The sequence below is a fragment of the Anopheles arabiensis genome, chromosome 2 (genome assembly GCF_016920715.1).
Source record: "Anopheles arabiensis isolate DONGOLA chromosome 2, AaraD3, whole genome shotgun sequence".
Taxonomy (NCBI): domain Eukaryota; kingdom Metazoa; phylum Arthropoda; class Insecta; order Diptera; family Culicidae; genus Anopheles; species Anopheles arabiensis.
Window position 1 is genome coordinate 30,768,161 of NC_053517.1, and position 11,104 is coordinate 30,779,264.

General features: G+C 47.2%; 4 protein-coding genes across 4 annotated transcripts in view; 3 read left to right on the top strand and 1 right to left on the bottom strand.

Annotated features, from left to right (window-relative positions):
• The first annotated feature begins 101 nt into the window (after window positions 1-101).
• Window positions 102-1,750, top strand: LOC120908367 (serine/threonine-protein phosphatase 6 catalytic subunit-like). The gene is made up of 4 exons (XM_040319286.1): window positions 102-406; window positions 662-790; window positions 869-1,027; window positions 1,132-1,750. The coding sequence occupies exons 1-4, from the start codon at window positions 239-241 to the stop codon at window positions 1,594-1,596; spliced, it is 921 nt and encodes a 306-aa protein (XP_040175220.1). The 5' UTR covers window positions 102-238; the 3' UTR covers window positions 1,597-1,750.
• A 39-nt stretch (window positions 1,751-1,789) lies between these two features.
• Window positions 1,790-5,098, bottom strand: LOC120908363 (protein suppressor of forked-like). Its single transcript, XM_040319283.1, has 9 exons — window positions 4,820-5,098; window positions 4,627-4,740; window positions 4,336-4,544; window positions 3,865-4,252; window positions 3,587-3,778; window positions 3,323-3,514; window positions 3,004-3,250; window positions 2,366-2,929; window positions 1,790-2,279 (listed from the first exon to the last, which is right to left on the bottom strand). Exons 1-9 carry the CDS (start codon window positions 4,856-4,858, stop codon window positions 2,062-2,064), a joined length of 2,163 nt encoding a protein of 720 aa, XP_040175217.1. The 5' UTR covers window positions 4,859-5,098; the 3' UTR covers window positions 1,790-2,061.
• Window positions 5,099-5,860: 762 nt separating this feature from the next.
• Window positions 5,861-8,279, top strand: LOC120908364 (facilitated trehalose transporter Tret1-like). Its single transcript, XM_040319284.1, has 5 exons — window positions 5,861-5,968; window positions 6,393-6,623; window positions 6,699-6,997; window positions 7,075-7,329; window positions 7,393-8,279. Exons 1-5 carry the CDS (start codon window positions 5,911-5,913, stop codon window positions 7,948-7,950), a joined length of 1,401 nt encoding a protein of 466 aa, XP_040175218.1. The 5' UTR covers window positions 5,861-5,910; the 3' UTR covers window positions 7,951-8,279.
• A 553-nt stretch (window positions 8,280-8,832) lies between these two features.
• The window catches only part of LOC120908362 (clathrin heavy chain-like), a 13,467-nt gene continuing 11,195 nt past the window's right edge, over window positions 8,833-11,104 (top strand). The window contains 1 exon segment of the mRNA XM_040319282.1: window positions 8,833-8,944. The gene's annotated coding sequence lies outside the window, so the exon portion shown is untranslated.

The following is an 11,104-nucleotide window of genomic DNA, read 5'->3' on the forward strand; positions in this document are numbered from 1 at the left end:
TGAATTTATAGCGACATCAAAAATTACGGTCAAAAACACACTACTACTAACCTTGATCAACTTAACGTCGACCTTTGTTTGACAGCAGGTTCCACACAGAAGAGCCGAAGGGGTGACTCGCATTGTGTTGTTTCTTCGCAAGATTTCGCTACCCCATATCACCGTGTCCGAGATAAATCCTACAAAGCGACCACGAATCTTCCACCCCACTCCCTGCCAGCAGCGTACCCGCGGAGCCATGGCTTCGGACCTGGACCAGTGGATCGAAATTGTGAAGCAGTGCAAGTACCTGCCGGAAAATGATCTCAAGAAGCTGTGCGACATCGTCTGCGAGCTGCTGATCGAGGAATCGAACGTACAGCCCGTCAGCACACCCGTCACCGTTTGCGGCGATATCCATGGACAGGTTCGTTTTGTCACCCGCCCCGTCATCTTTCTTACCGAACTGCGTATATATTTAGATGAATCACGCGTCACCGCCGGTCGGCCGGTGCGAGGGCGATAAGAATAAATGCCCGGCCGCACTTGCCCCGTGGCCCATCCCAACCCTCGGATCCATGCGCTGCGGGCGATTTTTGTCGTTCGTGGCGGGGACACCTGCAGGTCTATTTTCAATTCCCCATCCATCGCCCTTACACCGCTCGCTTCTTGTCGTTCGCAGTTTTACGATTTGGAAGAGTTGTTCCGCACCGGTGGCCAAGTGCCGGACACGAACTACATCTTTATGGGAGACTTTGTGGATCGGGGATACTACAGTCTGGAAACGTTCACGCGCTTGCTTACGCTAAAGGTACGGTAGGGTGTACCTCGCCCCGTCCCGGGGGCTGGCATGATCTGTTTGACGAGCGCGCAATTTTCCGATTTGCAGGCACGGTACCCGAACAAAATCACGCTGCTGCGAGGAAACCACGAGTCGCGCCAAATCACCAAAGTGTACGGATTTTACGATGAATGTTACACGAAGTACGGTAACGCTAGTCCGTGGAAGTATTGCTGTAGGGTGTTTGACCTTCTAACAATTGCCGCGGTAAGAGCACGCCGATGGAAAGCAGGATATGTCCATCTCCCTCCCGTGCACTGTAGACAGTTTTGATAACGGGCATGTTTCTGCTTCGCACTTCCCACTTCCAGATTATTGAAGAACAAGTTCTTTGCGTTCACGGTGGCCTTAGTCCGGAAATCAAAACGCTCGATCAAATTCGAACCATTAACCGTGACCAGGAGATACCGCACAAGGGCGCATTTTGTGATCTGGTTTGGTCGGATCCGGACGACATCGACACGTGGGCGGAGAGTCCGCGCGGTGCCGGCTGGCTGTTCGGGTCGGCGGTGACGCGCGACTTTATGGAGATCAACATGCTGAAGATGATCTGCCGGGCGCATCAGCTAGTACACGAGGGTATTAACTACCAGTTCGACCGAAAGCTGGTGACGGTCTGGTCGGCACCGAACTACTGCTACCGCTGTGGCAACGTCGCCTCGATACTAGAGTTTAAAGAAAATGACATTGATGATCCAAAGGTGAAAATATTCAAAGCCGTCCCGAACGAAGAACGCGTCATACCAAGCCAGCGCATTACGCCTTATTTCCTGTGAACCGAGCTATGCTACTGACGGGATGCAGGCCGGAACCTTCGGCGCTACGTTGTTTTCATGCCGAGCCGCAGATCGACGCATTACTGCTCTACAGTTATTGAACGTATTTTTGCACAATAAAAACTATCAAACTTCCTAGAAGCAAAGTGAAAAACACTGCCCCAGACCCGGCGGCATCGATCATTTCTATCTATACAGGGTTTCGTTTGTTTGTTTTATTCATGTTAGACGTCATTCATACCTGCCCGTGGCCGAATGTTTGCATCGCACACTGCCTCTGTACATTCCGGTATGCTGATTACCAGCCACAATGATTTTGTCCTCTAAAACTTTCTCAGAGCGTGGATATGACGAGCTCGCCTAGTCCTTACAAATATATGTTACAACTATGTATGTTTCCGGCAGCGGGCGAAACACTGTTCCTAAAAGCATAATCCCGTGGCGTCGCAGGCTATCATCATGCATTCACTTGAACCGTTTCTGCTGTCTTAGACGGTAGATATCGTTGGCGGGCGGGGCTGGTGCCACCGCTTCATCGTCACTGTCCTCTCCGCCCGGTGCCATGCGCCGCCGCTTAAGGCCACCTTCGCTCGCGTACGTACTATCGTCCACGATCCAGTGGACCGATTTGGCGAGCTCGAACAATCTCGAATCGGCAGTACTATCGCTTGGCGGTGGGGGAACTATGGAACGGAAAAACCAAAACAAAATTTAACATGCGCTGAAAAATCGCCTAAACATACTAGAAGTTGGTAGGCGTAGAACGTACCTTCAGGTAGTTGGATGCGATTGAACACTTCTATTATCTTGTCGACCGAAACGAACGGACCCTGGAAGCTTACGGGCGGTGGCAAAATAGCGCACAAGGCGGCAAGTGCAGCCGGCTGCGGGAACGTACCACCCGGCACGGGATGCTCGCCTGGGAATGCATTCGGTTTCGGTTTGTACGGTATCATCTGGCTGAAGTCGGGCCGGGCAAGCTGCTGCGGCTGCTCCGGCTGCTCCGGGACTGGTGCGGGCGGCGGTTTCACCCCGGTCACGCTGAGCATTCCTCGCGTTTCGCTGTACCCGATCGATTTCAGCTCGGACGGCGAGCATGGGTAGAGATCAAGAAACTTGTAACGATCAACAAGTTGCGCCGTTTCCTTGCCTTCAAACTCCTTCAGCTTCTCCAGCACGGCGCTGCGGCGACGCTCGACCTTCACGATACTAGACAGATCCCCAATGTTGGACTCGAACTCCAGGAAGCGGTTCCAAACTTCGACCGACAGCTGTGGCGTTAGTCCTCCCGACGAGAGCACCCGCTCAAACAGGACGCGGGTGTTGTTGTCCTCTAAAAAATAAGAAACAGTTGAGCTTTTGAAGTATTCCGATGCAAACGCGACATGCTTACGCTGCTGAACGTACCATTCAAATGCGACAAATAGTCGATGTAGCACATGACGTATTCAGGACTACCACCGAAGCGTTTCAGCCCCAGTTCGAATATCCGAAAGGCGATATCCTTATCCTTGCTGCAATAGTACTCCATCAGTGCGGCCGCCACAAACACGTGATAGGTGGAGCGCACGTCCTCGCGTGCCTTCTTAAACACGGCTCTGGCCGATTTGATTCCCTCCGCCCGGCGTGCAAACTTCATGTACTGTATGTAAGCCTAAAAATGGGAAAGCAAGGAAAAATGTGTCATTTTCACCACTCGTAAACCCGTGACAAACACAACACGTACCAGTGTCGGATCAATGTCGTTAATCGCGAGGAACTTATTGTACATCTGGTGCACTTTGTCGTACTTCAACCGCCCTTCCTCGAAATCGGCATAAGCAAAGTAGAGTAACGCGTTGCGGCTCAACACAGAGTTGATAGCACGCTCCAGAATGTTTGCTGCCTCATCGCTGAATACTTTGGCCGCATTGAGATCCTAAAATCGATGATAAGAATCACACACAACCTTGCTTTAAAGTCCTTTACCGGGATTCGTTCGGTTACGTACCCCTTTCTCCACGAGCAGCTTCGAGCTTTGATCGAGATACTGAGCCGCCTGATGCCACACGGCTGGATGATGTGTAAGAACGAGCAAACATTGCTCGATTGCAAACATAACGCGGCGTGTTACTAGCGCATTATCTTCACTGCGCAACGGATTGGACTTTTCAAACGCAATGTACTTTTTCCACAGCTCCACCTGTCAAAGTAAATGCATTATTGAATCGGCAATGACTACATATGTCACCAGCTGAGCCTTTGCTCTTTTCCGATCGTCACACGCACCTGCTTAATTTCTTCCTTCGTTACCGTCGGTGGTACGGCCGGCAGGTTCCGGTTCAGACCCTTGGTCACAATTTCCAGCTCTTTCGCAACGCGCCGCGCGTTCATGTAATCTCGCGACCGCTCCACGCTCATCTTTTCCGATATGATCGGATTAATGTTCTGCTCGAACGCGATGTAATCTTTCCACAGGTGTTCGATGCCGATGATTGGCGTGATGACCGCGCGTTGGTACACCTTCCGGACGGCCGTTATTTTCTGATTTTCCGCATAGCTGCCCACAGCATCGACGCTCTTCAGGAACATGATGTAGTCGGTCCAGATGGAGAACGAGTGCAGATCCATGCCGATCTTTTCTAGCGCGAAATCGTACGCCTGTGCCATCTTTTCCCTAAAACAAACAAAAGCAAGGTAAGGTAATGAAGGTTACTCAAAATTATGCTACCCCCAATGGGTGGTTCTGGGAACGCTTACTTGTGTGTACTGAGTCCAGCTTTCGTTTCCTTCACGTAAGTCAGGTAAAGTTTCCACAGATCGATGTTTAGGATCTTGACCAAACACCGCTGGAAGAGCTTCTCCACTCGCTCGTAATTGCGGTACTTCATCTCCTGCTCGATGTACACCTTCCAGTACCGAGCGGTCGTCGGAAATACACACACCAACGATTCGTACAACGATCGAACCTACAAGTAATGTGACATATTTTAGTGCATTTCAGCACACTGTATCTAACTGTTTTTGTTGCAATTTTTTGTCGTGTTTTACCTCGTTCACATGCCGGCTTTGCCCTTCGCGTACCAAAAGCGACCAGGATTCCACATCGAATGGTCGCACTTCGACCGTTTGCTGCGCCCGAACTAATCGCTCATGGCCCCATTCCTAGCCAGACAGGGAATAGGTTGGAAATTGGTTTACCAAACGTATTACAATGACAATCCATCACGATGCAACAACTTACTATATCAAACTTAAGCTGGTCCTTTAGTTGTTGTGTCATTTTGCGGCGTGCTTTGCTGCAGAGTGTTTGACTATCGCGCAAATCGAACAATTGCAGCCGGTCACGGAAACGCACGAACGAGCAGCCTTAACCAGCAGCCGTAACACGGTAGTAGCGGATTGAGCTACGGAAATTATCTCCGATTCTAAAGCTATACAACAAGTAAAGTATCGTGAAAAGAAAATGCCACTCGGTGCCACTGTTTGCCGATGTCAAAGTGTTTGACGCCTATAAACAAAACGTGTGACGGTGGAAGGTACGCTCACGACGCTTCTCTCACCAATACATTTACGCGCATTTTTGACAGTTGTGATTACAGGTGAGAAAAAAAAAAGTTTTTAAGTTTGCGCATGTAACTAAAAGAAATAACAAAAACAAATTAACGAGGTTAAATGATAGCTGAAATATATTTAAGCATATTGCTATCGTATAATGAAAGCAAATATTTCAAACCATCGTATAAATTCCACACTTAGCATGTTTCTCCTGACCGAGAATTGAACACTGTGCTGCAAGAGCTTCATTTGAGCGGGCATTTCGTTTTTTTTAAATGTGATGCACGAGTCGCTTTACTACCGGAATTCAGATTAGCAAAAACACTTCATTCAATCGTTATTTCAGTCTTGTTTATCAAAATACGAAACAGAACTTGCTAACCGACAGTTCACGAAGAGAATAAAAAGGGTAGACTCTAAATCACATCGCTAACAAAACATAAAAACCATCCAGTGCTTCCCTGAACGTTTCAACAAAAAGCGAAGATACAGCCCATTTAATTTTGCCTAACACAATTTGTCTGAAACAGACACAATGATCCATGCTTCATCAATTACGGATCTTATCGGCGTAATCTTAAGCCTGATAACGCATCACAATAAAAAATCAGCTTTCAGAAGTGTGATTTGATTTCGCCGCTTATCAACGGTTTTGGACTTCAGTGCTACTGTAAAATGGTTAGGTGACACAGCTAGAGTGTAATGGTTCGTATTGCTTAGACTGATCTTAAACCATTCGCACCTACAGTAATACTGGTGCGTAGTTGGTGCGCAAGGATGGGCAAGCTACCATACTATTTCGCACATCAAAATCAATACATCGCGGCTTTAGCAGGTAATTGAGTGGTGAAATTCGATTCTCTTCTTACCGAAGAAGTGTCACAGTTTTTAATTGTTCGTGTTGGTGCAACATTAAAATGTGTAACTAAGGATTTCACACGCTAAAGAATTTGAACGTTCGGCGACATGTGCTAGGTTAACAAATTAAAAATCAATTGTCTGTGGATGTGATAAGATTCATATATGTGTGAGATTGCGTAAACGAATTGTTTTTGTTTTGAAGCATAAACCAACACGTGTTTGACAGTGACGAGATAACTAACCGATCAATGAGTAGTATCAATGAGTATGATAATTATCTGAAACGCTGATAAAATGATCGATGAGCTCCAGCACATATCTCCGGACAGATTGAGGCGGTTGGACGATTGATCTTCCTTTTTTTCTCTCTATTTCGTAATAATGCGTACCGTTTACAGCTTCCTATGGCGTACTAACGATCGGAATGGTATTTGGCTGGTCCGCACCAGCAGGACCCCAGATACTCGAAAATGGCGAAGGAAACCTCAACCTGACTGACGATCAATTTTCTTGGACGATTGCCTTTATGCCTATCGGTGGTGCGATTGCGGCCATACCATGCGGGATGATGCTGAAATCGGAGGGACGCAAAAATACCATCCTTTTCTTCGTTTTACCACTACTTTTGGGTGTGCATTGATGGTCGTAGTAGGCCGAGTGAATCATTGTTGGTCAAGCCTGAGTGCTTATTGTCTGCATTGCAGGATGGGTGCTGTTGACGTGGGCCCAAGCCATAGTGATGATGTATCTGGGCCGCTTGCTGCAGGGATTCGCTGCAGGCGCTTACTCGATGTCCGTTCCTATCTACATTGGAGAAATAGCAGACCAACGTATTCGGGGCACTGTGGGCAGTTTCTTCCAGCTCATGCTGAACCTGGGCATGTTGATGTCATTCAGCATTTCCGCTGGCGTGAATGTGTTCCAGTTGAATATTATTTCCGGATTCATCGTCCTGCTGTTCGGTCCCATATTCATGCTGATGCCAGAAACTCCTTCCTGCTTGGTTGGTGTAGCACTGCAATCGAAGGAAATGAAAAAAATGAAACTAAAAACTCGCATTATCTACATTCCTCCTCGTAGCTTAAACGGGGCCACAAAACTAAAGCAGTCGAGACGCTCAAATGGTTGCGAGGACCAAAATGTGATGCTTTTTACGAGATAGAGCAGCTCCAGCTGGAACAGGACGCACTGCTGAATCAACCCAAGAAATCGATTAAGAAATCATTATTCACCCCGGAAACGTTGAGTGCGCTGCTTGCGATGATCGGGCTGGTAACGTTCCTGCAAATGTCTGGCATCAACGCGGTACTGTTTTATGCTACAGATATTTTCATGGTAAATTACATACAAAATACTCTCCGATTCGCTTAATAACACGCCGTGCTCTTTGTTCAACAGAACGCTTCGGATTCGCTTAACCACGAGGTCGCTACCATTATCGTGGGTGCAATGCAGTTCTTCGGCACACTGCTGGCAGCATTCACCGTCGATCGAGTCGGACGCCGCTGGCTGTTAATGATTTCGGCCATCATAATGTGCGTATCGCATGTTGTGCTGGGCGTGTACTTTCATCTATTGCAAAACAGCCCAGCACAGGTGGAAGATCTCGAATGGCTACCCGTGTTTGCGCTGTCCCTGTTTGTGACGATGTTTTCGATCGGCTTTGGGCCCGTACCGTGGATCATGATCGGTGAAGTGTTTGCGATCGACGTGAAAGATCTCGCCAGCTCGCTGGCAACGTTCACCAGCTACGCACTGTCCTTTATGATGACGAAAACGTTTAATCCGCTTCGGAATGGGCTAGGCGAGGCTGGCACATTTTGGCTGTTTGGTGGATTCTGTATGCTTGGTGCCATTTTCGTATTTCTATTCGTGCCGGAAACAAAGGGTAAAACATTCGATCAGATACAAAAACGGTTAGCTAGCAGCAAAGTGTACTTCAGGGCGGAAAAGTAAGTGTTGTTGCGTGGGTAATTTTTATTTGAATTGCTTTTAGTAGTGGACAACAAACAAACAATTTCGATTTTTTTTTGAGGCCCTCAACTACAACAATCAGCAACGGTTCTTCATAATTAAATTCTAGGCCCATTTGAGTGAAAAGGCTTACAAGATAGTAAATCTAACTATCTCGTAGCTGATATGACCGTATCGAAGGTACCAAAGGGGCAAAGAATTTATTGCAATTCGGTGAAAATCATTTACTCGATTTCATTATTACACATATATGTAGTCACCCGATATTAAAAAGAATAAAGACAATAAATAATTTTCATTCATATAGACAATTGGTCGCTTTAAAATGGTTCGTATTCCTATAAAAAACAATATGATATTGCATGACTGATCTTCACATCATTATGATCATTGTTCCGGTAGCCAACAGCTCTGTAACGTGTAACGCGGCTTCACACTCATGACTCAGCCAATGCAATATTCAGACTTTTGACACCATCAGAATTTATGATTCTTCAATAACCACAACATTGTGACCACCAGGTAAATCAACAATGAACCAGACGACTCCACTTTTTTATCTTCTTAACATGATAAGCCATGGCTAAAGTTCACTTGGCTTCTTCCGCAACATGTCTAGAGTGTAAAATAGGTGTGCCGTTGGCTAATGAAAACTACATTCTGCTAAACGAAAGCAATATCTTTGTTCTTCAGTGCTAACAACAAAGCAGTGCTTCTTGCGCAATAGAATGTTTCGGAGTCACAATAAAAAAAACTGTTGCTCAACTGCTGTTTTTTGAATCGGAATTTGAATCAGGAAGGCACGGACTCTACTGTGCAAATGCCACCACGGCTCGGCCATTGCCAATTACTCGTAGTCGCGTTTTATCCGTGCCGATAGGCAAACCGAACGGATAAACGAACTTTTACTGCATTTCATTTTCCAACTTGCAACTCATCTGACGGTTTTCGTGTGTGTGTTCTGTGCGTCTTGCGGGTAATTTTCTTTCGAGATTTCGTGCGTGAATTCCACCCTATATGCCTTTTTGCAGCACGGATTGCAGTCCGTTGGCAGTGAACGTTTTGCTCTCTGGCGTGAAAGCGAACTGGCAGCGAAAAATTACCAATAAAACCCCACTAGCGGGACAGTGATACGTACGGACAAAGCTGCTGTGTTGGGCTTGAAAAATTTGCGCATCGCCGAGGTGTGGGAGGTGGTGCGCTTTTGTGTAGTTACGAAGGGCCACCGTTTTCTCCTCTCTCTCTCTTGGATGAAGAGTAAATCGGGAAGAGCTATTTTTCACTTGTATTCGATGATGACCCGCGTAAATGTATGTGGAGATGGTGAAGCTGTGTTGAAACTGGCCGCACTAGCTGGCCATACGGGATGCAAAGAAAATGGTGGCCATGGTTCCGTACGGCTGGGAACCGAAAATTAAACCTCTCTTGTGCGGCGGCCGGATATGTTACGGAATGAATGCTCTGTTAAGCAGCGGCAGGAAACGAACGAGCAGTGTGTGTAGGCAATGGGCGGAGGCGCCCAACGATGAAGTGATGTGGCACTTGGTCACCATAGTGTGTGTGTGTGCGTGCGTGTTGAAAAGAAGTGTGTGTGGGGCGGGGGTCTTCCCAGTTGTGTGTACGGGAGGAAGAAAGTGACTCAACGAGCCATTTTGCTTGCGCCACTACACACAGAGAGCGGTTGCTCTGTCGCTGCGCAGGGAATGGGGAAACAGGGTGGCGGCATAATACCTGCCAGCCTACGTTACCTGCTACGAAACTGACACCAACACTAGCATACCGGCCCTAGCACAGACTGCTGCTGCTAATAGGAACAATATTCGCTTACGCGCGCGAGAAGGGCAACCGGACGACGACGAACGAACGAACGAAACTAATCTGATTGATGGGTGTCGAAATAATGGAGAGAAGCTCCTTTTACACACCACACCATGTGCCAATGGGGGTTTCACCCCACTCTGGCTGGGTTCTGGTGGCCGCGGAGTGTGCGTGCGTCTGACCCGCTTTCGTGCGCCCGTGCAAGAAACATTGCACACTCTCCGCACTCGAGCATAATTTCAATAGTCAAAGATAATTTAATTTACCTTTCGGGAAGTGAGTTGTTTTCTTCACTTCTTTCAAACACCATTTCGCTCCCGCACACACCAGCGTGCGTGTGTGTATGGGCGAGTGCGGTGTGTTTATGGGCGAGTGCGGTGTGTGGTGGCTTTTCACTGATGGATAATAATTGGTAGTGGTATTGGTGCATCCGTTTTATGCTCTCTCCTTTGTCGTCCGCGCACTCTCTCTCTCTCTCGCTTCGTCGCGGCTCGCATCTTCGCTTCGTCATACATCCTGATATTTTTTCCTCACTCCGTTAGAATGCGCGTAATTGTTAGCCTTTGATGTATCTTTCTTGTTTCACAAAGTGCTACCATATCAGTGAAAAAAAGTAATAGAAATTAAAACACATCATTTGGACGCATGACACCGAACGATATCTATGTGTGTGAAACAGTTCCCCTCTAGTCGTGGAACGGCCATATTGGAATTCAATTATTCAACGCACCTACACCATGAAGCTGCAGCGGCTTTGCTCCGTTAATGCTATGCGTGTGTGTTTCTTGCGACAAGTGCCACAATCTAGCCTTTTAAAACACCAATAACAAATAGGTTAAATGTTGAACTTCAGTAATGTTTTGAACAATTGCTGCGAGACATGCAATTGTAGGATGAACTGTGCTCCCGATGTACTGCGGTTTACGGCCTATTATTTCTAGCCGTATGTTTAATAATGGTACAAAAAACTTGTTGTTATGCTACGAATCGTGTAAAGTAGGCTTCATGTTTCCTGGCTGTAGGTTGGTTGCTACACCACTACTTTCACTCGGGCTGTCTCGAAGTTGTGTGCGTACGATGATTGCGTTCCGTTTGCTTGGCAGACTCAGTCGAGATTGTGCCGTCATAGGAGAAGCTTTCTCGAGCCGTTAATGTGACTGCCGATCCCAGAGCTCGTAGCCTGTAGACTCATTCAAGGGTCGCTGCGGTCTCTTTGACTGGCCCGTTTTGTTGTAGATGTTGTGAGGGATATTGCTTAGAATTTGCCTTCCCGGAGGAAACGGTACGCTACCAACCAACAGTAAGCGACAGTGAACCA